Source organism: Xenopus laevis, chromosome 9_10L, assembly GCF_017654675.1.
Source record: "Xenopus laevis strain J_2021 chromosome 9_10L, Xenopus_laevis_v10.1, whole genome shotgun sequence".
Lineage (NCBI taxonomy): Eukaryota > Metazoa > Chordata > Amphibia > Anura > Pipidae > Xenopus > Xenopus laevis.
This window is the reverse complement of record NC_054387.1, coordinates 17,315,581-17,342,493: the sequence shown is the minus strand read 5'-3', so window position 1 is coordinate 17,342,493 and position 26,913 is coordinate 17,315,581. Positions and strand designations below refer to the sequence as shown.

The 26,913-nt window shown below is 45.2% G+C and overlaps 2 protein-coding genes across 2 annotated transcripts; both read right to left on the bottom strand.

Annotated features, from left to right (window-relative positions):
- Positions 1-542: 542 nt before the first annotated feature.
- LOC108702035 (DEP domain-containing mTOR-interacting protein) lies at positions 543-4,713 on the bottom strand. Its single transcript, XM_018237042.2, has 5 exons — positions 4,148-4,713; positions 2,428-2,606; positions 1,968-2,091; positions 842-1,020; positions 543-769 (listed from the first exon to the last, which is right to left on the bottom strand). Exons 1-5 carry the CDS (start codon positions 4,231-4,233, stop codon positions 543-545), a joined length of 795 nt encoding a protein of 264 aa, XP_018092531.1. The 5' UTR covers positions 4,234-4,713.
- A 5,487-nt stretch (positions 4,714-10,200) lies between these two features.
- LOC121398205 (serine/threonine-protein kinase hippo-like) lies at positions 10,201-13,526 on the bottom strand. The gene is made up of 5 exons (XM_041577061.1): positions 13,478-13,526; positions 13,230-13,302; positions 11,308-11,483; positions 10,821-11,011; positions 10,201-10,315 (listed from the first exon to the last, which is right to left on the bottom strand). Exons 1-4 carry the CDS (start codon positions 13,494-13,496, stop codon positions 10,896-10,898), a joined length of 384 nt encoding a protein of 127 aa, XP_041432995.1. The 5' UTR covers positions 13,497-13,526; the 3' UTR covers positions 10,201-10,315; positions 10,821-10,895.
- Between the last annotated feature and the right edge of the window lie 13,387 nt (positions 13,527-26,913).

Genomic DNA, 26,913 nt, shown 5'->3' with positions numbered 1-26,913 from the left:
GGATTTTTCATCGAGGTAATAAAAGTCTTAGGGGCATTTACAGGTATTAACACCTGTGCGGGGAACGCAGGGGGGACTATGGAGGGTACTGGTTTTTATTAGTTTGGGGGTTTAGTTCTCCTTTAAATTACCTTTTAATCAAATTTTGAGTATATTCGAGTAAAAATTCACACCGATTCGAAATTCAATCTTTGATAAATGGGCCTCCTACAATCTGCTTGCACAATTTCCCCTCACTTTGTTCAATTGTGAAATAATGGATTTGGGGGCTTGAAGCCCCTCTGCTCTTTGCTTTCCATAGTGGGTATTGCACAGATTCTCTGCAGAGTGACTATGTCCCAGAATCCATAACTTCACAATGGAGCATCTGGGGTACTGCAACTCCCCGGAACCAATGCAATGGCAGCCAAGTGATCACCAATGTTAACTCAAAGATGAACAACCCCTTTAATGCTATAAGGGTGCTAGTGCCAGTAATATTTCGTTACGATACTGCGTTTCGCATTATTGGGCGCTTCATCACATCAGATATTAGTTTCCTATTATTTGCAGGCTGGGGAAACACAGACAGGCTTACCAAAGACAAAGTTGTTATGAGGGAGATCGGAGCCAAGCTTGCGAAGGCAGAAGGGGCTGTCGGGAGATTCTTGCTTGGGATCCATAAAGGGATCTGGATCGTTCAGGACCTCAATCAGTTTTCTCCTACGTCTGAAATTAATCGTGAACTGGAACAACATTTCCGAATCGGAAAAGTGCTGGTGTCCGGACACTGAGGTGAAAAAGTAAAGAACACAAGTACAAGCAGCACAGCATGAAGGACACACATAGGGCCACGGCTCACCATGCTGTATGATGCCATGTTCCAGCAATTCCCGGCACAGCTTAACTCCTTCCTCCCTGCTGGATACCTCCCCGTGATCGAGCAGCCAGTCCAAAATCTGCCGACCAAGGAAAGTCCGGCGATACCGCTCAGAGCCCTGCTCCCGAACCTGCAGTATGGATTCCTCCTGGCTGGTTATCCTGAGGGAATGACAGAAAGTGTTAGGAGATGGGGCAGTAAAGTCGCCTACAGCTGTTTTATAATAGGGCAACTGATTTGCTACCAGGCCTGAGAGGAGAGATCAACCACTTAGTTAAAAGGTTTACTTGTCCTTTAAAGGGGAATTAAAGTCTAAAATAGAATAAGGCTAGAAATGCTGTATTTTGTATACTAAACATAAACATGAACTTACTGCGCCTCAATCCTAATCAAACAAATGATTTATGCTTTTAAAGTTGGCCACAGGGGGGTCACCATTTTGTAACTTTGTTAAACATCTTTGCAACACCAAGACTGTGCACATGCTCAGTGTGGTCTGGGCTGCTTAGGGATCGTCATAAATGATCAAAACAGCACAAGTCAAATAATATTTGCCAGAAGTCGATACAGCAAGACTGATTAATAATCAGAATATACAGACTGCACTGGGTCCTGTTTTGTCATGTAATCTAATGTGGATTTTATAGTTTTTGTATTGTTTAATACAAACTATCTCCAACTCTGCAGAACCAGTGGCTGCAGCAAAATAATCCTCCAAATAGAATCCCAGTTTATCTGTTTAAATCTGGCTCCATAATCTTTGGGGATTGGGGATGTAAAGGCAAAAATAAAATCCAATACAAATCTCTACACAGTCGCCGACTGCTCTACAGGGAAACAAACAAAGCTACTTGAGTTCTGCATGGCTGGGAAGTAAGGCAGGGGCTCCCCCTGCTGTTCATAAGTATGATTGTTTCCCTGCCCAGCAGTAAATGAAGGGAGAATTTCACTGCACACAGTCAGGTTACTGATAAAAACGGTACACATTTTTTAATTACAGTATATTGGAGATAGGTTTCTTTTTCATTAAAGAAATAAAAATGGGATTTTATTTTTTTGCGACATATAGAGCCTCTGCCCCAACGTGCCGTCTTCCTATGACACTCACATCTCGTATAAGCGCTGGCCCCGCACACATATCTTCACCTGCTTGCTGGGAGACAGGGTGCCATCATCATTCCGAAAGCGATACAGGAGCTTGGCGTCTTTAAATGCCACGTGTTCATCGCATACTGTAGGGAGAGGTGGGCAGTGAGAAAGGGTAGTGAACCTTCTGTAATATCATATGCCAGCCTGTGAATGGTACCCAGTTCATCTGAGTCTCCCACATGGGAGGAGTACATAACATGCCCCAATATACTATCCCAGCCTGTATACAGTTCCCTGCTATGCCCCTAAATCTTACTCTGCCAGCCCTTGCCTCTGACCCCATCTCACATGAAAGTGGTAACATCTCTGCCCACAAATCCAGTCCAAGCCTGCGAACTAATACCCTGAGTAACCCCAATATCTGACCATGGAAATTGGACTCAGTGGAGGCAGCACTCGTCTTACCCCACTATACTCACCATGATACACCACGTTGTAGTCCATAAGTCTTTGCATGATGCTCACAGCCGTCTGTCTGTCAGGGGCCTCACTGTGCTCCACTAGCCAATCAACAAGCTCCTTGCCCACCAGGCAGTTTGGGTATGTGCGCGTGTCCTGACACCGGTCCTTTATCAGCTTGGCGTTATGCAGCCGCAGCCTGAAATAAAGTATTGCCCTGAATTCTTATGATCGATATGTAATTGCCCCAGGGTGGGGGAGTTATATACATCAAGGAGGTCAGTGTTTTATTGCCCCAGGTTGGGGGAGTTATATACATCAAGGGGGTCAGTGTATTATTTCCCCAGGGTGGGAGGAGTTATATACATCAAGGGGGTCAGTGTTTTATTGCCCCAAGTTGGGAAGAGTTGTATACATCTTTCTAGGGGGTCAGTGTTTTATTGCCCCAAGGTGGGAGGAGTTGTATACATCTAGGGGGTCAGTGTTTTATTGCCCCAGGGTGGGGGAAGTTGTATACATCAAGGGGGTCAGTGTTTTGTTGCCTCATGGTGGGAGGAGTTATATACATCAAGGAGGTCAGTTTTTTATTGCCCCATGGTGGGGGGAGTTATATACATCAAGGAGGTTAGTGTTTAATTGCCCCAAGGTGGGAGGAGTAATATACATCAAGGGGGTCAGTTTTTTATTGACCTGGGGGAGGGGGAGGGAGTTATATACATCTAGTACAGTGATCCCCAACCACTACCTCATGAGTAACATGTTGCTCCCCAACCCCTTGGATGTTGCTCCAAATGTCCTCAAAGCAGGAGCTTATTTTTGAATAAGTTTTGGTTGTGTAAAAACAGGTGCACTGCCAAACAGAGCCTCAATGTAGGTTGACAATCCACATAGGGGCTACCAAATGGCCAATCACAGCACTTATTTGGCACCCCAGGAACATTTTTCATGCTGGTGTTGCTCCTAGGGTTGCCACCTTTTATAAAAAAATGTAACCGGCTGATGGGGGTGGGGCCTCAAAAGGGGCGGGGTGTGACATCAAAAGGGGCGGGCATGACGTCAAAGTGGGCGGGGCACGCGACGGAGACCCGCAGACGTTAGAAGAGGGGAAAAAAAGGTAAGTTGCAGGGGATTGGGGGCAGGCCGAGGGCTCCTTTTGATCGTATTACAAATTTACCGGCAGCTACATTGCTGGTAAATTTGTAATACTGGCCCGGCCTTGGCAGGTATTTTACCGGCTAGGCCGGTAAAATACCGGCGGGTGGCAACCCTAGTTGCTCCCCAACTCCTTTTACTTCTGAATGTTGCTCACGGGTTCAAAAGGTCGGGGATCCCTGATCTAGGGGGTCAGTGTGTTATTGGCCCAGGGTGGGAGGAGTTATATACAAGATTCTAGGGGGTCAGTGTGTTATTGGGGGGGGGGTACTATATACTTGTAGGAGAGGTCAGTGCATTATTGTCCCTGGGGGGTTCCTGTATATATTGAGTGTAATATTACACAGAGTGGAGGGATCATATAACTAGTTGGAGAGGGGTCGGTGCAATTTCCCCAGGTCGGTGCTGACGTCCAATTTATCACAAAAAGGACAAACTTTTGTTACTTACTTTTGTTTGGTCGGTGGGAGGGGAGGGGCAGTGACACATAATGAGGAGTTGTACAGTCGCACTGAATATGATATTACATCTGATAGCCCGTGGGCGAGGGGGGGAGGACACAAGAGGTCGGATGGGGTCGGTACGTACCTGAGTTGCTCCCCCGCCAGTCCGACCTCCGCGCGCCTCTGGTTCTCCCCCGCACGATCCCCCTGACTCCTGCTCAGCGTCTCCATTCCCGGATCAGCGCAAGGGAATCCCTGGGGAACTCACTGGACCGGAACCATCAGAATCCCCTCTCCCTGCAGGGGGATGGTACCGCCCGGGTTACGCCCACTTCCTTATCAGCCTCGCCCCCTCCTGCCAGTGATCAACAGAGATGACACTCCACCCCCTCCGCAATTTAATGGTACTGACCTGTTGACAAACTGACCAACTCTTCGCTCTGCCCCCTCCCGTGTCCCAATGGATAAACCTGAATAAAAAATACCCGGCCCCGCCTCCTTCCCTCATCCCCAATACTCACTGCCCTACTACCCCATCTAATCCCCCAATAATATTGACCTATTACCCCCTCTGCCCTCATCCCCCAGTAATATAGACCTACTACCCCATCTGCCCTCATCCCCAATAATACTGTCCTACTACCCCTTTGCCCTCATCTCCCAATAATACTGACCTACTACCCCTCTGCCCTCATCCCCAATAATACTGACCTACTACCCCATCTGCCCTCATCCCCCAATAATACTGACCTACTACTCCATTTGCCCTAATCCCCCAGTAATACTGACCTACTAACCCCTCTGCCTCATCCCCCAATAATACTGACCTACTAACCCCTCTGCCCTCATCCCCCAATAATACTTTCCTACTACCCCTTCTGCCCTCATCCCCCAATAATACTTTCCTACTACCCCTTCTGCCCTCATCCCCAATAATACTGACCTATTACCCCCATTTGCCCTCATCCCCAATAATACTGACCTACTACCCCATTTGCCCTCATCCCCCAGTAATACTGACCTACTACTCCATCTGCCCTCAACCCCCAATAATACCGACCTACTACCCCATTTGCCCTCATCCCCCAGTACTACTGACCTACTACTCCATCTGCCCTCATCCCCCAATAATACCGACCTACTACCCCATTTGCCCTCATCCCCCAGTACTACTGACCTACTACCCCATTTGCCCTCATCCCCCAACAATACTGTCCTACTACCCCATCTGCTCTAATTCCCCAATAATACTGTCCTACTACCCCATCTGCCCTCACCCCCCCCCCAAAATACTGTCCAACTACCCAGCCTTCATCCCCCAATAATACTGTCCTACCCCTAACCTGCAACCAAACATGAAGGTATGTTGTTTTAATGATGAAAACAATTAATTCTCTAGCCTTTGACTGTGATATTTCTGAGTATTTCCCAGCATTTTATAGTAACAGCTGAGGGCTTTTTGCTATATTGCTCATCAATTTGCTGCACTCGATAGTCCACTTATATTGTATTGTTTTCCAGGAATGTTAACAATATTGTCTACTATTGATGGTGAAGGCTTTATGATTTCAAAAATGAAGCAAGTAAGTAAAATGACACACGTAGAGCGTTGCAGGGTCAGACTTGAGCTGTAGATTTGTTGAATCTGACCTGTGAATAAGCTGAGGCTTATCTAATTGTACAGTGTTGTGTGTAACATTTATTGCCATTTCAAACCCATAGAAATAGACACTGAGTGCAGTCTCATGTGTGTGGGCTGCCTTTAACTCCCAGTCCAGCTCTGCATAGGACATTTATTTTGCAGATTTCTTTAGCAAATTTTACTCATTGCCCAGCACTTGGCCCAAGCATACTCTCTGGGTGCACTAGATATGGACACCACAAGGCTGTTGTGCATTTGGTATCACTAGGACTTTAACAGATCAACAGACATTAGACTTGCTGCAATTGTAATATAAAAACTGTGAGAAAATATGCTGTGGTTTTTAGTTACCCTTAAAGGGAAAACAACTCCTCCTTTTGAAAGGATTGTATCCCCAATTGTATCAAAGAAGTCACCCATTAAAACCATTTGGCACATTATGACAGCAAAAATACAAAAACAAAGGTGAGCCCAAACTGTTGAGCTGCTGAAATCCCATGGCAAGAATGGGCGAAAACTCCAACAACTGGGCTCCTCACTTCCCAAATGGTTACTGAGGGTTTGGAAACTAAGAGCTGGTGCAACACAGTGGGAACCATACCCATCACCCCCCAAATGTTTTGGAAATGTGTTACTGGCATCACATTCAAAACGAGCAGATATATTTCAGAACAACAATTTTTCCCAGTTTCCAATTTTGATATGTTGTCTGTACTTTAAATGGTTCAGTGATCCCCAAATCATTTCATTTTGTTTTTATTCACAGTGACCCAGCTTTTTTGGAAATAGGTGTAGAAGGGGCAGATTTATCAAGGGTTGACATTCGAATTGGTCAAAACTCACAAATTCGAATCGGGAATAATCCAAACAATTCGAAATCGAGATTTATCAAACATATACCCTGGGAATAATTCGACTATTCCCCAACCTCAGCCTGCTGAGTTTGTGTATAAGTCAATGGGAGAGGTCCAGTGATTTGAAGATGTTAATAGTAGGGATGCACCGAATCCAGGATTCGGTTCGGGATTCAACCAAAATCCTTCTGCCCGGCCAAACCAAATCTGAATTTGCATATGCAAATTAGGGGCGGGAGGGAAATCACGCGACTTTTTATCACAAAACAAGGAAGTAAAAAAATGTTCCCATTCCCACCCCCTATTGCATATGCAAATTAGGATTCAGTATTAGGCCAATTCTTTCGCGAAGGATTTGGGGGTTCAGCAGACTCCAAAGTAGTGGATTCGGTGCATCCCTAGTTAATAGCCATCCTGAGGTTTTTTTGGAAGGAGAACTAAACCTCCAAACTAATGAAAACCCCTACTCTCCATGTCCCCCTGCACAGGTGCGAATACCTGTAAATGCCCCTAAGTCTTTAATTACCCTCTATGCAGTCAGCACATCGCTGCTCACGGCGCCATCTTCACCGCTTTGGGAATATTCGGGTCCCTTCAGCAATTTCCGTGGCTGTTGGCGCATGCACATTTGTTCGGGACAGAAGGAAAGCTACAACTGCACATGTGGCCGATACGTCACTTACTTACTCATTTTTTATTATTTGTGCTTTTTGAGTTATTTAGCTTTTTATTCTCTCCAGCAAATATTTTGAGAAACTGAAAAAAGCCACCAGACGACTACTAAAAGTTAGTGCAGAAGCCCAGGCCCCCATGTTTATAATTAAGTGTAGAATTCATAATAATGTCATTCGTTTTCTAAAAAAAAATACTAAACTATTTTGTATGATGTTTCTATGTGTGTCCATTTGAGGGATGTTTCATTATCAGATCCCAACCCCTGCCACATGTCCAACTGAATATATAGATTCTATACCCTGTGTTTGGATTTGCTGTTTGATTCTTTTTCCTGCTTAGATCTGATACCTTAAATATGCTCCCTGTCTCATTCTTTGAGAAGTGGACAAGTCTGGCCAATGGACTGTACAAGAGCAGGGAGCTGATCCGTGGCTACTTCAGTCAAGGGTCCATTTCAAACCTGCCCGTATGACTGAGTTTCAATCAGATATGAATGGGGTTGGTATATCACCAGCCTAACCAGTAATATGGCAGCCGAGACTGGGACCAGTGTTACACATTTAACCAGCAATGTATTTCTTCATAAATTTATAATTCCCTGACGTACCTCCCCTCCCCTGTCCCTCCCCAATCCCTGCCTCCAGCTCCACTTCTTTCCCTTCTTCCTATAATCCCCCACTCCCATATCAACCATATTTTCTCCCGAACCACCCCCTCATTATCCCTCCAATTTCTTTACAGTCAGATTTTTTTTTTCCAAAATGGTGACAACCCTAGATATTGGTCAGGCAGGACCTTCTGAGGGTTGTATGATAATGTCCCTGGCACATCACAAGCCCAGTATAATGCTTCTTCCGAGCTGACTGGACTGTGCTGGCACCCAGCCTAAACCAGTGCAATGGACTGTGAAAACCTGTTGGTGACGCCTAATCCCACGAGCAGCATCTCCTATTTCCCCATCTCATGTATGTCAGTGGGCATGGGTATTCTACTACTTTATTCTAAAGCATGGGGGCAACAACATGCAGCAAGGAGGCAGCAAGATCAACATACGATTCCTTAAAGGCCTGGGCCCAACAGAACTGAGAATCTTGATACTGCTGCACCCTGCAATTACATAAATGTAACCCTTGCTCTGCCTACTCCCCCACCTTGTCTCTTAAAGGGCAAGTAAATCCAGGACTAAACATAAACTGCATGGATTAATATCAGGACATGGGGGCTGCTGTACTGCCTCTCTGCCGTGTCATTGGTAAAGTTACATCCCCCCACTTCAGCAGAACAAACCTTTCTTGTTAATCTGGACGGACCCTCCTCTTCCCATTTTCCCAAAGGGAGTGATATGCGCAGTGAACCTCTGGGGAGCAGGGTACTATGGTAAAATATTCACTACAAATCAAAATGCAGAGTAAATTATGTACGTCTTACTTTGGCCCAGGGCTCCTTGAATTTCCAGTGGCCATTAATATCCCACCTGTTATCAGTAGACCAATCACGGGATGGACTGATGCCCAATGAAACATCACACAGACCTGCCCTTCCTCTGCCCAAATAATACCAAAGGCAACTGTATCATGGGACAAACGTCTATTAATGACAGTGGCATGTTTATGGGTCAGCTCTTTCTAGACCCAATGAGCCAGTTTCTCCTTGGCCCAAAGGATACTAATGGCAGTGACATGTATATCCAAGTCCCTGCTAGGCCCAAAATAACATATTAATAAGTCAGCACCTTCTGAACCCAGTCTCATAATGTACTAATCCCAGTGATATGTTTATATACACTATATATCATTTGTATGTGATTGATTGACCAAACCTCTGACATCAGTGCAGATCAGTAGGACTTCTTATATTTCTTCATCCTTAGCATCTCCTTTCACCAATTTCTCCCACCCTTGCCTCTTGATTCCACCTTCACTTTTCAGTGACCCTTTTCCCTTGCACTAGAGGTCTCCCTCCTCTGTAATGTTCCCTGGCAATACTATAGAACTATAAAAAATGCAAGAACACCAATAAAATATGTATTAACATATTTATTTATAAATTGGATGTTATATTTATGCATTTTAGATTAATTCATACTAATTTAAGTTGGGAAGGACTCACATCCATTAGGTTCAAGTTGTAGTTTAAATGGGATCTTCCTATTTAGTAGTTGATCCAGAGGAAGGCAAAAACCCCATCTGAAGCCAGAGCCAATTTGCCTCAGAGGAGGGAAAATTCCTTCCTGACTCCCAAAGGGCAATCGGACAAGTCCCTGGATCAACTATGTGTTTATTTCAGTATCAGTACTAAGAGTTTATGTCAGGGTTTAGACTAGGAGATGTGACTGGTTGTTGAGTGGAAGGCTTGAAAGGATAGAATTTAGAAAGGAAAGAATTTGAACAGGAGAAACCACAGAGGAATTGGTGTTAGGAGATTGCAGCGGGGGGGGGGGGCAATAGAAAAAAGTAGAGAAAAGAAGCATCTGTGTAGGGGGCATCATTTTAGTGTGTGCTGTGTGGTGGTGACTAAATGTCTTGGTATTGGTGGAATGGAAGAACCAATGGAGGTGCAAGAAGAAGGGCAGGGATTAAAAGATATTTTAAAGAGGAGAAACTCTTGATGATATGTAAATAAAAGAAGATATTGGTGGAGGTGTGTTAGCACAAGGACAGAGCTTGCGGGTAGAGGTAAAATATGGGATAAGGGCTGGTGGTGGAGCTAAAGTTAAATGAAAAGTCCTTGGGTAGAGATGTGGTAATTGGATACTAATGAAAACTAAGGTCCTAATAGTGAAGCTATGGTATGAAAATGTGAATACTGCTAGTGGAGCTGTAGAGGTGGATGTGAATGTCGGAGCTATGGTTCTGTGAAATGTAGATGCTTAAGGCAAGATGTTGGAGTTATGGTAGTCTGCAAAAAAAGGAAGATGGATGGAACTATGGCAGTTGGAAAGTGAGGTGTAGATGTGTGTGGGTGGAGCAAACTAAACTAAAGAACTGGTGGAGATGGGGTACTCTTAAAAGAATGTTCATGGAGCTAAAGAAGGAGAGAAAGTCCCTGCTGGTGTAGTTGCAGGAATCTTGAAGATACCACTTGCTGAACTGCATCAGCTTGAAAGGAGATGTTGTTGGTGGAGCTGCAGACGCCACTGGATCTGTATGAGAAAAAACATCAGTCAGTAATAGATCATCATTAATTCTCATTCAGAGGCATGGCATTTATGCACAAGCCTTATTCATTAGGGGTTCCAACATGTTAGGGAGTTTTTCTCCCAGGCTGATGCTCCTTTTAGAAATAAATACACTGGCTATGGGAATAGGAAATAATGCCTGAGCCTTCTCAATCGCATTCTATCCTGTTGTGTTATTGTGTGGCTGCTGCAGTGAGGCTAATGTCCATCAGCACAGAAAACCTTGATTCAGCCCCTACTGCCCGGTGTGTTTATTTGCTTTACACATGGGGAGGATGTGACCAAGAAATGTAAACTTGAGCATCTTCTAGCTGAAACCCACCTCTTGTGCACAGGATTCAGGTCCTACTGTAGACATGTAGACACCCACCTAATGTAGACACCCACCAGGCAGCAAGGGATCAAATTGCTATTTGTCTACCAGCTGAGAAGCATTGTACAGGGATACTGAATGGAGACGGGACCTTACCTTGTGGATGCTTCTTTTTCCTCTGCTGTGATTAAGGAAACTCATTCTGGGCTGTTGATGTTATTGGCCACAAGATTAATAACAGGAGAAGCCCTCCAGGGCCATTTGCAGAGCTGCTTCTTGTTCTGCTGATGTCTGTGTGCAAGCACACCGCAGCTGTCTCAGGGTACAGAGAGCTACTCCCTTCAGTCCTGTATAGGGAAAAATCATATTTGTGATTCATGAATACTAAATAGAGCTTGTATATGATTCATAAACAAAAAAATAAAGACTGAAGACCAAATGCAAATTGTCTTAGAACGCCATTGTCTCCATTATACTAAAATATAAGTATATTATACTAAAATATAAGTATATTATATTAAGATAAAGTACCCCTTAAACATGTTTATTATTCCCAGTGCCATTATAATAAAACCAACTCTTGCAGCTGTTGAGTTACACTGTGTGATGGTGCAGTCGTATCAAATATAATGGATTCCCTCACCTTTCTTGGCCGGACAGTTTTGCAGAGTCAGGAGATGTTCTTCCAACTCAGCCCTGATGATTTTCTTAGGTGGCAGTTGGGTGATGAATGGGTGCTGCAGGAGTTCTTCAGCACTCCCTCTCTCCAAAGGATCCTTCTTCAGACACATCTCCAAGAAGGACACAAAATGTTGTGACCTGGAAAAAAAGAGATTTTAGCTTTAGCTAGCAAAAAAATCCCCATCTATCTATCTATCTATCTATCATCTATCTATCTATCCCTGGATCTATCAATATATCTAATTATCTATCTATTCCTCAATCTATCATCTATCTGTCCCTCTATTTACCTATCTGTCTATCCCCTCTTTCTATCTATCTATCTATCTATCTATCTATCTATCTATCTATCTATCTATCGACCCCTCTATCTATCATCTATCTATTTGTCCCTCTATTTATCTATCGGTATATCCTCTCTATTATTATTAATATTAACATGTATTTATATAGCGCCAGCATATTGCGTATATCTATCTATCTATCGTCTATCTATTGATCTATCTATTTATCTATTGGTCTCTCTATTGGTCCCTCCATTTTTCTATTGGTCCCTCTATTTATCTATCTATCCCTCTAGCTATCATCTATCTGTCACTCTATTTATCTATCTGTCTGTCTATCTATCTATTGTCTATCTATTGATCTATCTATTTATCTATTGTTCCCTGTATCTGTCCCTCTATTTATCTATCTGCCTATCTATCTATCTATCTATCAATTGTCTATCTATTGATCTATCTATTTATCTATTGTTCCCTCTATCTGTCATCTATGTATCTGTCCCTCTATTTATCTATCTATCTATCTATCTATCTATCTATCTATCTATCTATCTATCTATCTATCTGTCTGTCTGTCTATCTATCCCTGTATCTATCAATATATCTAACTATCTATCTATTACTCAATCTATCATCTATCTATCATCTATTTATCCATCTATCTATTTTGATTTGATCTCTTTAGGGAGAAGTGAGACCCATAGTATTACAGCATTACACATTACAGAAATCTTCTCCCAAAGTCTTGTCCCTACTGTGCACTTTTTCATCTCCAATTTGTACCTGTATGTTAGCCTCCCATCCATTTAGACTGTAAGCTGTACGGGGCAGGGGCAGGGACCTCCTTCCCACTATGTCTCTTACCACATAGCACTTAAGCTCTTTGTCCTATGATTCTGTATATATTTATTATGTGATTTGTTTTCCCCATGGTTACTTTTATATGTATTGTACTTTTAGGCACTGTACAGTACTGCGGCTCCTTAACAGCACTTTACAAATAAAGTTATACATACATACATACATACATACAAGTGTTCCCCAACCCAAGATTCCCCACCACTATCCCAAACTGGTCAACAATGGTATAATAAAGGATATCGGTGGCAAATCTAGATGTCTATAAGGCTATGAGGGACAAGGTAAGGTCCTGTGATTTTCCTACACCTCTCCTGACTGCACCATAGTGCACATGGCCTGTAATCTCACAGTAGTGGGGCCCATAGTTATACTGTTATGCCCCTGAGACCTAGACAGTAATTATATACATAAAATATATCATATCTGCTCTGCATCCACCTATATTTCCCTGAAAACACACATATCCCTGCCTGCATCTCATGGGCCACATTTAAAGTCTGCAGTAGAAAAACCTATTTAAACAAAATAAACAAAATACACATCCCCCTGAGCTGAGACTGAAATCTCCCCATTATCCCAAATTTGTACAGACAAGGGGCATGGTGAGGGCAGACTGTGGAAGCAACTAGGTGGATATAGGAGTTGCCAAATGTCCCAAGTGTTAATAAGAAAATGTGGGGAGTTCCATGTCTGCAAGCACAGGTACAATGTACAGTGACTCGAGCTGGGACAGACTCACCATCTGTTTGATTGAAGCTTCGGTGGTTGAGCTTCTCTTATCAGGTGTTCCACCGGGTATTGATCTGCGTAAGCTAAAAATTAAAAACATATATCAGGCCCATCGAACATGTCTAGAAGTTATTTATCTATAAATAGCAATTTTTTGCTGGAAATAGCAAATTACCCTAAATTCCTCCCATTCTAATATAGAACCTCTGCTGCTCAATGTATAAAATAAAGTAGCCACAATTGTTGTGATTCACTTACGTGGTTTTCCCTCGGCCATTTCGATGGCGGTTATCCCGAGCGACCAGATGTCACACTGCAAAAGACACACAAGAGCATTAGAAGGAGAGAATTGGGTTAGTGGGCATTTAATAAAATTTAAGTAAAAAGGGTACACTTATACAATTCTCTTTTAGAAACATATACAAATATTATCATGGCTGCAAAAGTACACGCCATTCTCCTTAGCTCAAATTATGGCCAAAACAGACAAAATACTAAATTCTAAAAATAGCCCAATGCACACCCCAAGTAAATGAACCACATCAATGGTATATGTAAAAGTTAAAAAAAACTTTATTATATAGTAAATACTGACTGATATACCAGCGAATCAATCACCCATTACACCCAAACAATAGCAGTTACGTACACTACACACCAGTGTCAACCATGGACAATATCGCCAGCAAATATCACCTCTACTCACTCGCAGCCCCACCACCACCTCTGTGCACAAAAAGATAAGAAACCCGCAACTTTCGGAAGAACTCCTCTTCTACTCCCAACGAGAAAAATCGACTGCTTCTACTGTCCCCATTTACACCACCTGCACTCACGCTAAACTGCCCCCACGGTTGTTACAAGTCCACTCACTACACACATCTTTCGCGTCGCTACGCTATCGCAGCCCGGCGCTGGCCCTTCTGCCTTATGCCTCGGGTGCCATCCAGTGTGCAGTCCTGTCTGCTTCCATGCGCAGCAATCCAGCTCTGTGCGGTCCCAGGTCCAGCGTTTCCAAAGTGACTGACAATCGCAGATATGAATCCTCATTAACCGGAAACTAACCTCTCTTCTACCATCCCCATAACGTCCATACAATCCTCAACCTCTCGCCTAACCCCCACCCTGCATACACATCACTTCAAGCACAGTCACCCCCCTCACACACTCTCCACCCACCACACACCTCCCATACACACCCCCACAATACCATTACTCTTATAAGTAATGTAAGTTATAGCTCACTGATCTTGACTTTGGCGTCCTCCTCGTGCCAGCATCGATGCTTCTCAGGCTCTTGCTGTCTGTCTCTATGAACGGCCCGGTTTTGTGGATTGGTGCAGCCCTGGCGGAGAATCGAGCATGTAGGTTACCAGCACTCATAACAGACATAAGACTAAACATCTCCCAACCACACGCACGACCTTCGTATACTCATCCATTCTCCTACGCATTAAGAGTCCTTAAGGGTAAATCTTGGCCTTACCTTAAACCCTCTTGGCAGGACATAAGCCAATCACCGCTCTCCTTCCAGCGATTGGGACCTTGGTCTTCGGCTGATCGAAGCGCTTTCGCTGGGACGAGCACCCGCCCACCGCCACAGTCCCATTCAAGAAAAATCCTGCGCCAATAGAAAGAAATATTTAAGGTTATGGATTGGTAATTCAACTTCCAGTGGAGATTGCTTTGGCCCAAGACGCGAATGAAACTACGACTACAGTAAATCATTTCTTACTTCCAAGAGCGTACCGCATTGAGCACTCCACGTCCGATGTGGCATGCCCTCGTATCTCAGCGCCCCTCCATAGTAAGAGGCGATGTTCTTGTGGCCGCCGAACTGTTGCTGGGAAACTTCAGTCTCCCTGCAGACTGACTCTTCATGCTGGACGTGGAAAAATAGAAATCCCCTTAGCTCACATAGTCCACTAACACAAATAGGATCGATATCTATGAATTGGAAATTATAAAGAATACAGTACTCGGCTGATGTTCGGCGATCTTCACCCGCTACCACTCCTCTACGATGGTGAGATCCCTACCCCCCGTCATCATGCACCAGAAAGGTGCGACCTTAATACTACCCACAGTCACGCGCACGCAGCACGGGTCTAATCGCCCGCACCCCACACCACAGCCACAGCTTGACTTGGCTCTCGCCTAACACTCATTGTGCTCGCACCTCCTGCTGCTCGTCCACGCTGATCATCAAATCCCACCATCATATAGTTCAGCAAACCGATCTCCACTAACCTCATCACAAGATCGAACTTAGGTTTTGGTCACCCATCTAACATTACCACTACCTTCGTAGACGTCTCCGGTGCCCCGGCCCCCTCAAGAAGCACATCCTTGGTCAGCCCGCCATTATAGTAGCTGAGTAAACTAAAATATAGAAAAAAGAAGGATTTTATTGATAACCATAAAATTTATCTCGCCGCCAGGTTACAAAACAATGTCTGCACTTACCCGGCAGTAGTGGCGAGTGTTTTACCCTCCTTTCTACTCACCTCCATTAAATCTCAGAGGGGTACTTGGACTACCTGGCCTGTGGCTGAAGGAGAACGAGAAAGAGTCTAGTTACATTTCTAATACTTTATCTGCCACCCTGTTCTCTATAACAGCAAAACCCTAAATATCAAGATAAAATCAGTAGCACGTTGCTTTACCCATTTCTCCAGGGGCAGCAGAAATAAGCTTGCGTCCAAGTTTTTAGCTTCTTAAACAGAGACCTGTTGGGTTATAAATGCAGAGACTCAGCTGACAGTCAAGAAGTAATGTTTTACTCCGCAACGCCAAAAACCTAATGGAATAATACGCTGAATATCTCTTAACACCATCCCGCTGTGACATCACCTCACGAATAATCTAGCAATCGCACTATCGAAAGACGCCTCACTCGCAAAACGCTACTCCGAACGCTTGGAATCATCTGTTTGCGGGATCAACATGAAACGAAGCAGAATGTAAGCTCAACGTGCACCAGCCCTCTCTGCTAATCCATCATACGATTAACTGCTCTACTCACTCCAGTACCTTCACTACCCTCAACCAATTCTCACATTGTACGCAAAAACAACCCCTAAACTTTTTATGTGTTATTTTTACTGACCATAATTTCTGTATGTCTACCATCATCGGCCACCCACTCAAAACTTAGCATCAGTTTATATTTTGCATCAAACAGCAATTAAGGCAAAGATCACCTTGTAAATAAAATGAAATTAAACCACGGTCTGATACGCATTTCCCTAGTATTGGCCAAACTACTCTTCTTCCACCTACTATTGATAATAATCGTAGGCTCAGTCCCCTGATGGAAAATCGCAGCCTCTTGAACATCATCGATAACACAAATGTAACTACGAGATAGTACAGGCTGCAGGTCTGCACAGGGATGCTGGTTTCTTATAACTATAGACTCAGGTCTGACAAGGGATGCTGGGATTTGTACTTTAGGCTACAGGGTCTGAACAAGGGATGCTGGGATTTGGTACTATAGGCTACAGTTGACAAGGGATGCTGGCGATTTTACTACAAGGCTGCGGTCTGACAAGGAATGCTGGGATCTGTAGTTCAGTCACACCAGATAGAAAGACCACAAGCTGCTGTCGGACAAGGGCGCGAGGGTTTGTGTTCATTGAGCTGGAAGACACTACAGGCTGCCGGTCTTACAAGGCGATCTCTGGGATTCGTAGTCTCAATCACATGTTAGAAGAACCACACAGCTGCTGGCTGCTGACACAGGGCTGCAAGGGATTCTGTAGGTGGTCATTGCGCGAGCCCTGGAAGACTACAGGCTGCAGGTCTCGACATGGGATACTGGCATATTGTAGGTCAGTAACAGTTAGAAAGACACAAGCTGCTGGTCTTGACCAGGGTGCTGGCATTTGTAAGGTCAGTAAACAGTTAGAAACCACATAGCCTGCAGGTCTGCAAGGGGATGGCTGGGATTATGTAGGTCCAGCTAAACCAGATAGAAAGACCACAAGCTGCTGGTCTGACAAAGATGCTGGATTTGTAGTTCAGTAAGAGCTGGAAGACTACAGGCTGCCAGGTTCTGACAAGGGAATTGCTGGGATTTCCTACGACGAGGCTACAGGGTCTGACAAACAGGATGCTGGGATTTGTATATAAAGGGCTACAGGTCTGACAAGGGATGCTGGGATTTGTACTATAGGCTACAGGTCTGAACAAGGGATGCTAGGTATCGCCATACTAATCCAGGGATCCAGGTCTGACAAGGATGCGGGATGACACTCTACATCACGAGACTACACACGGTCCTGACAAACTTTCGTACTAATAGCAAGGTCTGCACAAGAGGCCTGCCATGCAGCGCATCTGTACTACTTAGGCTACAGTCTGACAAGGGATGCTGGACTCTACGCCATGTGCTATTCACGCATCACACACAGGTCTGTACAAGGGATGCTGGGATTCTGATAGATCAGCTCACCAACCACGTCAGACAGACACAACCCGACTGCTGGGTCCTGCACTCAAGGCACTCCGGCTGGATTTTGTAGTTCAGTAAGAGCTGGAAGACTACAGGCTGCTGGTCTGACAAGGATGCTGGGATTTGTAGTTCAGTAACCTTAGAAAGAAAGTCAGAGTCTGACACACATGGGATCAGACTGGGATTGTAGGTCAAGTAAACAGTTAGAAGCCTCACAAGCCTGCTGGCTCTGAAAAAGGCGATGCTTGATTTGTAGTTCAGTAATGGATTTTGGAAACTACAGGCTGCAGATCTGACAAAGGATGCTGGGATTTGTCTATAGCTACAGGTCTCGACAAGGGAATGCTGGATTTGTACTATAGTTCTAGGCAGATCTGAGCAAGGGATCTCGGGATTGCTTAGGCCACAGGTCTGCACAAGGGATGCGTGGGATTTGTATTACACTTGTATCTGCACACCGCGCGCATTCGCGGCACTTTGTATCAGCGACTACCGGCTCAGCACAGCGCGGCTGCGGATTTGTCATCACAGGCTACAGGTCTGACGAGAGATAGATCGGGATTTGTAGTTTCAGTTTTAACAGTTAAGAAGACGAAAGCTGCTGGTCCGAAAGGGGATGCTGGATTTGTAGTTCATTAGAGCTAACAGACTACAGGGCTCGACACGGTTCGACACACACGCGCGCACTCGTCTGGATGTAGCAGTCCAGTAAGCAGTTAGAGACACAGGCTGCAGGTTTGAAAGGGCATGCTGGGATTCTGCACAGGCTCACGCTACCACAGCTTCACGAAGACTACCGGCTGACGGTTTATCGACCAAGATAGCCTGGCGCTCGTCTCAGCTCACCTATCGCAGCCGAACCACAGTCGCGGCGCGCACAGCGCGCTCACTACGGCGCATTGTCAGCTTCATCTCACACGACATAACAGACCACTAACACACGGCTGCAGTTTTCGACCCAGGCTGCACGCGGGATTTGCTCACGCGTCACAAGCTCACAGCTACATAACACGCAACCAAGCTGCTGCGCTCTGCACCACAGCGGATCCATCGCACTGGATTTCTGTAGTACCAACTTGCGGCCTAGGAGTAAGGCTGCAAGGTCTAGAAGCGATCGCTGGATTTTGTCAGTTCAATAACAGATAGACACAGACCACACCACCGGCTTGCAGCTCTTGACAAGGGATGTGGGTTCCTGTCAGCTCTCATCCTAGAACTTAGATCAGCACTACACGCTGCAGTCAATACAGGATGCTCGGTATTTGTAGGGCTCAGTAACAGTTAGAAGACCATAAGCTGCTGGTCTGACAAGGGATGCTGGGATTTGTAGGTCAGTAACAATTAGAAGACCACCGGCTGCAGCTCTGACAAGGGTGGGATTTGTAGTTCTTCTGGTGGGATTTGTAGTTCTTCTGGTGGGATTTGTAGTTCTTTAAGAACTAGAAGACTACAGGCTGCAGTCTGACAAGGGATGCTGGTATTTGTAGGTCAGTAACAGTTAGAAGACCACAAGCTGTGGTTTGACAAGGGATGCTGGGATTTGTAGTTCAGTAAGATCTGGAAGACTACAGGCTGCAGGTCTGACAAGGGATGCTGGGATTTGTAGTTCAGTAACATTTAGAAGATCACAAGCTGCAGGTCTGACAAGGGATGCTGGGATTTGTAGGTCAGTAAAAGTAAGAAAACCTTAAGCTTCTGGTCTGACAAGGGATGCTGGGATTTGTAGTTCATTAAGAGCTAGAAGACTACAGGCTGATGGTCTGACAAGGGATGCTGGGATTTGTACTATAGGATACAGGTCTGACAAGGGATGCTGGGATTTGTACTTTAAGCTACAGGTCTGACAAGGGATGCTGGGATTTGTATTAAAGGCTACAGGTCTGACAAGGGATGCTGGGATTTGTATTACAGGCTGCAGGTATGACAAGGGATGCTGGAATTTGTAGTTCAGTAAAAGTTAGATGACCTCAAGCTGCTGGTCTGACAAGGGATGCTGGGATTTGTAGTTCATTAAGAGCTAGAAGACTACAGGCTGATGGTCTGACAAGGGATGCTGGGATTTGTACTATAGGCTACAGGTCTGACAAGGGATGCTGGGATTTGTACTTTAAGCTACAGGTCTGACAAGGGGTGCTGGGATTTGTATTAAAGGCTACAGGTCTGACAAGGGATGCTGGGATTTGTATTACAGGCTACAGGTCTGACAAGGGATGCTGGGATTTGTAGTTCAGTAAGATCTGGAAGACTACAGGCTGCAGATCTGACAGGGGATGCTGGGATTTGTAGTTCAGTAACATTTAGAAGATCACAAGCTGCAGGTCTGACAAGGGATGCTGGGATTTGTAGGTCAGTAAAAGTAAGAAAACCTCAAGCTGCTGGTCTGACAAGGGATGCTGGGATTTGTAGTTCATTAAGAGCTAGAAGACTACAGGCTGATGGTCTGACAAGGGATGCTGGGATTTGTACTATAGGCTACAGGTCTGACAAGAGATGCTGGGATTTGTACTTTAAGCTACAGGTCTGACAAGGGATGCTGGGATTTGTATTAAAGGCTACAGGTCTGACAAGGGATGCTGGGATTTGTACTATAGGCTACAGGTCTGACAAGGGATGCTGGAATTTGTAGTTCAGTAAAAGTTGATGACCTCAAGCTGCTGATGCTGGAATTTGTAGGTCAGTAAGAGCTGGAAGACTACAGGCTGCAGGTCTGACAAGGGATGCTGGGATCTGTAGTTCAGAACCAGTTAGAAGACTACAGGCTGCAGGTCTGACAAGGGATGCTGGGATTTCTACTACAGGCTACAGGTCTGACAAGGGATGCTGGGATTTGTACTATAGGCTACAGGTCTGACAAGGGATGCTGGGATTTGTACTATAGGCTACAGGTCTGACAAGGGATGCTGGTATTTGTACTATAGGCTACAGGTCCTGACAAGGGATGCTGGGATTTGTTACTATAGGCTACAGGTCTGACAAGGGATGCCTGGGATTTGTACTATAGGCTTACAGGTTGAAAGGGATGCTGGGATTTGTAGTATAGGCTACAGGTCTGACAAGGGATGCTGGGATTTCTAGATCAGTAACAGTTAGAAGACCACAAGCTGCTGGTCTGACAAGGGATGCTGGGATTTGTAGTTCAGTAAGAGCTGGAAGACTACAGGATGCTGGTCTGACAAGGGATGCTGGGATTTGTAGTTCAGTAACAGTTAGAAGACCAAAAGCTGCAGGTCTGACAAGGGATGCTGGGATTTGTAGGTCAGTAACAGTTAGAAGACCACAAGCTGCTGGTCTGACAAGGGATGCTTGGATTTGTAGTTCAGTAAGAGATGGAAGACTACAGGCTGCAGATCTGACAAAGGATGCTGGGATTTGTACTATAGGCTACAGGTCTGACAAGGGATGCTGGGATTTGTACTATAGGCTACAGGTGTGACAAGGGATGCTGGGATTTGTACTATAGGCTACAGGTCTGACAAGGGATGCTGGGATTTGTTCTATAGGCTAAAGGTCTGACAAGGGATGCTGGGATTTGTACTATAGGCTACAGATCTGACAAGGGATGCTGGGATTTGTTCTTTAGGCTACAGGTCTGACAAGGGATGCTGGGATTTGTATTACAGGCTACAGGTATGACAAGGGATGCTGGGATTTGTAGGTCAGTAACAGTTAGAAGACTACAGGCTGCAGGTCTGACAAGGGATGCTGGGATCTGTAGTTCAGTAACAGTTAGAAGACCACAAGCTGCTGGTCCGACAAGGGATGCTGGGATTTGTATTACAGGCTGCAGGTATGACAAGGGATGCTGGAATTTGTAGTTCAGTAAAAGTTAGATGACCTCAAGCTGCTGGTCTGACAAGGGATGCTGGGATTTGTAGTTCATTAAGAGCTAGAAGACTACAGGCTGATGGTCTGACAAGGGATGCTGGGATTTGTACTATAGGCTACAGGTCTGACAAGGGATGCTGGGATTTGAACTTTAAGCTACAGGTCTGACAAGAGATGCTGGGATTTGTATTAAAGGCTACAGGTCTGACAAGGGATGCTGGGATTTGTACTATAGGCTACAGGTCTGACAAGGGATGCTGGGATTTGTATTACAAGCTGCAGGTATGACAAGGGATGCTGGAATTTGTAGTTCAGTAAAAGTTGATGACCTCAAGCTGCTGGTCTGACAAGGGATGCTGGAATTTGTAGGTCAGTAAGAGCTGGAAGACTACAGGCTGCAGGTCTGACAAGGGATGCTGGGATCTGTAGTTCAGAACCAGTTAGAAGACTAAAGGCTGCAGGTCTGACAAGGGATGCTGGGATTTCTACTACAGGCTACAGGTCTGACAAGGGATGCTGGGATTTGTACTATAGGCTACAGGTCTGACAAGGGATGCTGGGATTTGTACTATAGGCTGCAGGTCTGACAAGGGATGCTGGGATCTGTAGTTCAGAACCAGTTAGAAGACTACAGGCTGCAGGTCTGACAAGGGATGCTGGGATTTCTACTACAGGCTACAGGTCTGACAAGGGATGCTGGGATTTGTACTATAGGCTACAGGTCTGACAAGGGATGCTGGGATTTGTACTATAGGCTACAGGTCTGACAAGGGATGCTGGTATTTGTACTATAGGCTACAGGTCTGACAAGGGATGCTGGGATTTGTACTATAGGCTACAGGTCTGACAAGGGATGCTGGGATTTGTACTATAGGCTACAGGTCTGACAAGGGATGCTGGGATTTGTAGTATAGGCTACAGGTCTGACAAGGGATGCTGGGATTTCTAGATCAGTAACAGTTAGAAGACCACAAGCTGCTGGTCTGACAAGGGATGCTGGGATTTGTAGTTCAGTAAGAGCTGGAAGACTACAGGATGCTGGTCTGACAAGGGATGCTGGGATTTGTAGTTCAGTAACAGTTAGAAGACCAAAAGCTGCAGGTCTGACAAGGGATGCTGGGATTTGTAGGTCAGTAACAGTTAGAAGACCACAAGCTGCTGGTCTGACAAGGGATGCTTGGATTTGTAGTTCAGTAAGAGATGGAAGACTACAGGCTGCAGATCTGACAAAGGATGCTGGGATTTGTACTATAGGCTACAGGTCTGACAAGGGATGCTGGATTTGTAACTATAGGCTAACAGGTGTGACAAGGGATGCTGGGATTTGTACTATAGGCTACAGGTCTGACAAGGGATGCTGGGATTTGTTCTATAGGCTAAAGGTCTGACAAGGGATGCTGGGATTTGTACTATAGGCTACAGATCTGACAAGGGATGCTGGGATTTGTTCTTTAGGCTACAGGTCTGACAAGGGATGCTGGGATTTGTATTACAGGCTACAGGTATGACAAGGGATGCTGGGATTTGTAGGTCAGTAACAGTTAGAAGACTACAGGCTGCAGGTCTGACAAGGGATGCTGGGATCTGTAGTTCAGTAACAGTTAGAAGACCACAAGCTGCTGGTCCGACAAGGGATGCTGGGATTTGTATTACAGGCTGCAGGTATGACAAGGGATGCTGGAATTTGTAGTTCAGTAAAAGTTAGATGACCTCAAGCTGCTGGTCTGACAAGGATGCTGGGATTTGTAGTTCATTAAGAGCTAGAAGACTACAGGCTGATGGTCTGACAAGGGATGCTGGGATTTGTACTATAGGCTGCAGGTCTGACAAGGGATGCTGGGATTTGAACTTTAAGCTACAGGTCTGACAAGAGATGCTGGGATTTGTATTAAAGGCTACAGGTCTGACAAGGGATGCTGGGATTTGTACTATAGGGCTACAGGTCTGACAAGGGATGCTGGGATTTGTATTACAAGCTGCAGGTATGACAAGGGATGCTGGAATTGTAGTTCAGTAAAGTTGATGACCTCAAGCTGCTGGTCTGACAAGGGATGCTGGAATTTGTAGGTCAGTAAGAGCTGGAAGACTACAGGCTGCAGGTCTGACAAGGGATGCTGGGATCTGTAGTTCAGAACCAGTTAGAAGACTAAAGGCTGCAGGTCTGACAAGGGATGCTGGGATTTCTACTACAGGCTACAGGTCTGACAAGGGATGCTGGGATTTGTACTATAGGCTACAGGTCTGACAAGGGATGCTGGGATTTGTACTATAGGCTACAGGTCTGACAGAGATGCTGGGATTTGTACTATAGGCTACAGGTCTGACAAGGGATGCTGGGATTTGTACTATAGACTACAGGTTTGACAAGGGAATGCTGGGATTTTGGTACTAATTAGGCTACAGGTCTGACAAGGGATGCTGGGATTTGTACTATAGGCTACAGGTCTGACAAGAGATGCTGGGATTTGTAGTAAAGGCTACAGGTCTGACAAGGGATGCTGGGATTTGTAGATCAGTAACAGTTAGAAGACCACAAGCTGCTGGTCTGACAAGGGATGCTGGGATTTGTAGTTCAGTAAGAGCTGGAAGACTACAGGATGCTGGTCGGACAAGGGATGCTGGGATTTGTAGTTCAGTAACAGTTAGAAGACCAAAAGCTGCAGGTCTGACAAGGGATGCTTGGATTTGTAGTTCAGTAAGAGATGGAAGACTACAGGCTGCAGATCTGACAAAGGATGCTGGGATTTGTACTATAGGCTACAGGTCTGACAAGGGATGCTGGGATTTGTACTATAGGCTACAGGTCTGACAAGGGATGCTGGGATTTGTACTATAGGCTACAGGTCTGACAAGGGATGCTGGGATTTGTTCTATAGGCTAAAGGTCTGACAAGGGATGCTGGGATTTGTACTATAGGTTACAGATCTGACAAGGGATGCTGGGATTTGTTCTTTAGGCTACAGGTCTGACAAGGGATGCTGGGATTTGTATTACAGGCTGCAGGTATGACAAGGGATGCTGGGATTTGTACTATAGGCTGCAGGTCTGACAAGTGATGCTGGGATTTGTAGGTCAGTAACAGTTAGAAGACTACAGGCTGCAGGTCTGACAAGGGATGCTGGGATCTGTAGTTCAGTAACAGTTAGAAGACCACAAGCTGCTGGTCCGACAAGGGATGCTGGGATTTGTAGTTCATTAAGAGCTAAAAGACTACAGGCTGCAGGTTTGACATGGGATGCTGGGATTTGTAGGTCAGTAACAGTTACAAGACCACAAGCTGCTGGTCTGACAAGGGATGCTGGGATTTGTAGTTCATTGAGAGCTGGAAGACTACAGGCTGCAGGTCTGGCAAGGGATTCTGGGATTTGTAGTTCAATAACAGTTAGAAGACCACCGGCTGCAGCTCTGACAAGGGATGGTGGGATTTGTAGTTCATTAAGAACTAGAAGACTACAGGCTGCAGTCTAACAAGGCATGCTGGTATTTGTAGGTCAGTAACAGTTAGAAGACCATAAGCTGCTGGTCTGACAAGGGATGCTGGGATTTGTAGGTCAGTAACAATTAGAAGACCACCGGCTGCAGCTCTGACAAGGGTGGGATTTGTAGTTCTTCTGGTGGGATTTGTAGTTCTTCTGGTGGGATTTGTAGTTCTTTAAGAACTAGAAGACTACAGGCTGCAGCCTGACAAGGGATGCTGGTATTTGTAGGTCAGTAACAGTTAGAAGACCACAAGCTGTGGTTTGACAAGGGATGCTGGGATTTGTAGTTCAGTAAGATCTGGAAGACTACAGGCTGCAGGTCTGACAAGGGATGCTGGGATTTGTAGTTCAGTAACATTTAGAGGATCACAAGCTGCAGGTCTGACAAGGGATGCTGGGATTTGTAGGTCAGTAAAAGTAAGAAACCCTTAAGCTGCTGGTCTGACAAGGGATGCTGGGATTTGTAGTTAGAAGACTACAGGCTGATGGTCTGACAAGGGATGCTGGGATTTGTACTATAGGCTACAGGTCTGACAAGGGATGCTGGGATTTGTACTTTAAGCTACAGGTCTGACAAGGGATGCTGGGATTTGTATTAAAGGCTACAGGTCTGACAAGGGATGCTGGGATTTGTATTACAGGCTACAGGTCTGACAAGGGATGCTGGGATTTGTAGTTCAGTAAGATCTGGAAGACTACAGGCTGCAGTTCTGACAAGGGATGCTGGGATTTGTAGTTCAGTAAAATTTTGAAGATCACAAGCTGCAGGTCTGACAAGGGATGCTGGGATTTGTAGGTCAGTAAAAGTAAGAAAACCTCAAGCTGCTGGTCTGACAAGGGATGCTGGGATTTGTAGTTCATTAAGAGCTAGAAGACTACAGGCTGATGGTCTGACAAGGGATGCTGGGATTTGTACTATAGGCTACAGGTCTGACAAGGGATGCTGGGATTTGTACTTTAAGCTACAGGTCTGACAAGGGATGCTGGGATATGTATTAAAGGCTACAGGTCTGACAAGGGATGCTGGGATTTGTACTATAGGCTACAGGTCTTAAAAGGGATGCTGGGATTTGTATTACAAGCTGCAGGTATGACAAGGGATGCTGGAATTTGTAGTTCAGTAAAAGTTGATGACCTCACCTGCTGGTCTGACAAGGGATGCTGGAATTTGTAGGTCAGTAACATTTAGAGGACGACAAGCTGCAGGTCTGACAAGGGATGCTGGGATTTGTAGGTCAGTAACAGTTAGAAGACCACAAGCTGCTGGTCTGACAAGGAATGCTGGGATTTGTAGTTCAGTAACAGTTAGAAGATCATAAGCTGCTGGTCTGACAAGGGATGCTGGGATTTGTAGGTCAGTAACAGTTAGAAGACCACCGGCTGCAGCTCTAACAAAGGATGCTGGGATTTGTAGTTCATTAAGAACTAGAAGACTACAGGCTGCAGTCTGACAAGGGATGCTGGTATATGTAGGACAGTAACATTTAGAAGACCACAAGTTGCTGGTCTGACAAGGGATGCTGGGATTTGTAGTTCAGTAAAAGTTAGAATACCTCAAGCTGCTGGTCTGACAAGGGATGCTGGGATTTTTAGGTCAGTAACAGTTAGAGGACGACACGCTGCTGGTCTGACAAGGGATGCTGGGATTTGTAGTTCATTAAGAACTAGAAGACTACAGGCTGCAGTCTGACAAGGGATGCTGGGATTTTTAGTTCAGTAAGAGCTGGAAGACTACAGGCTGCAGGTCTGACAAGGGATGCTGGGATCTGTAGTTCAGTAACAGTTAGAAGACCACAAGCTGCTGGTCTGAAAAGGGATGCTGGGGTTTGTAGGTCAGTAACAGTTAGAAGACCACAAGCTGCTGGTCTGACAAGGGATGCTGGGATTTGTAGTTCAATGAGAGCTGGAAGACTAAAGGCTGCATGTCTGACAAG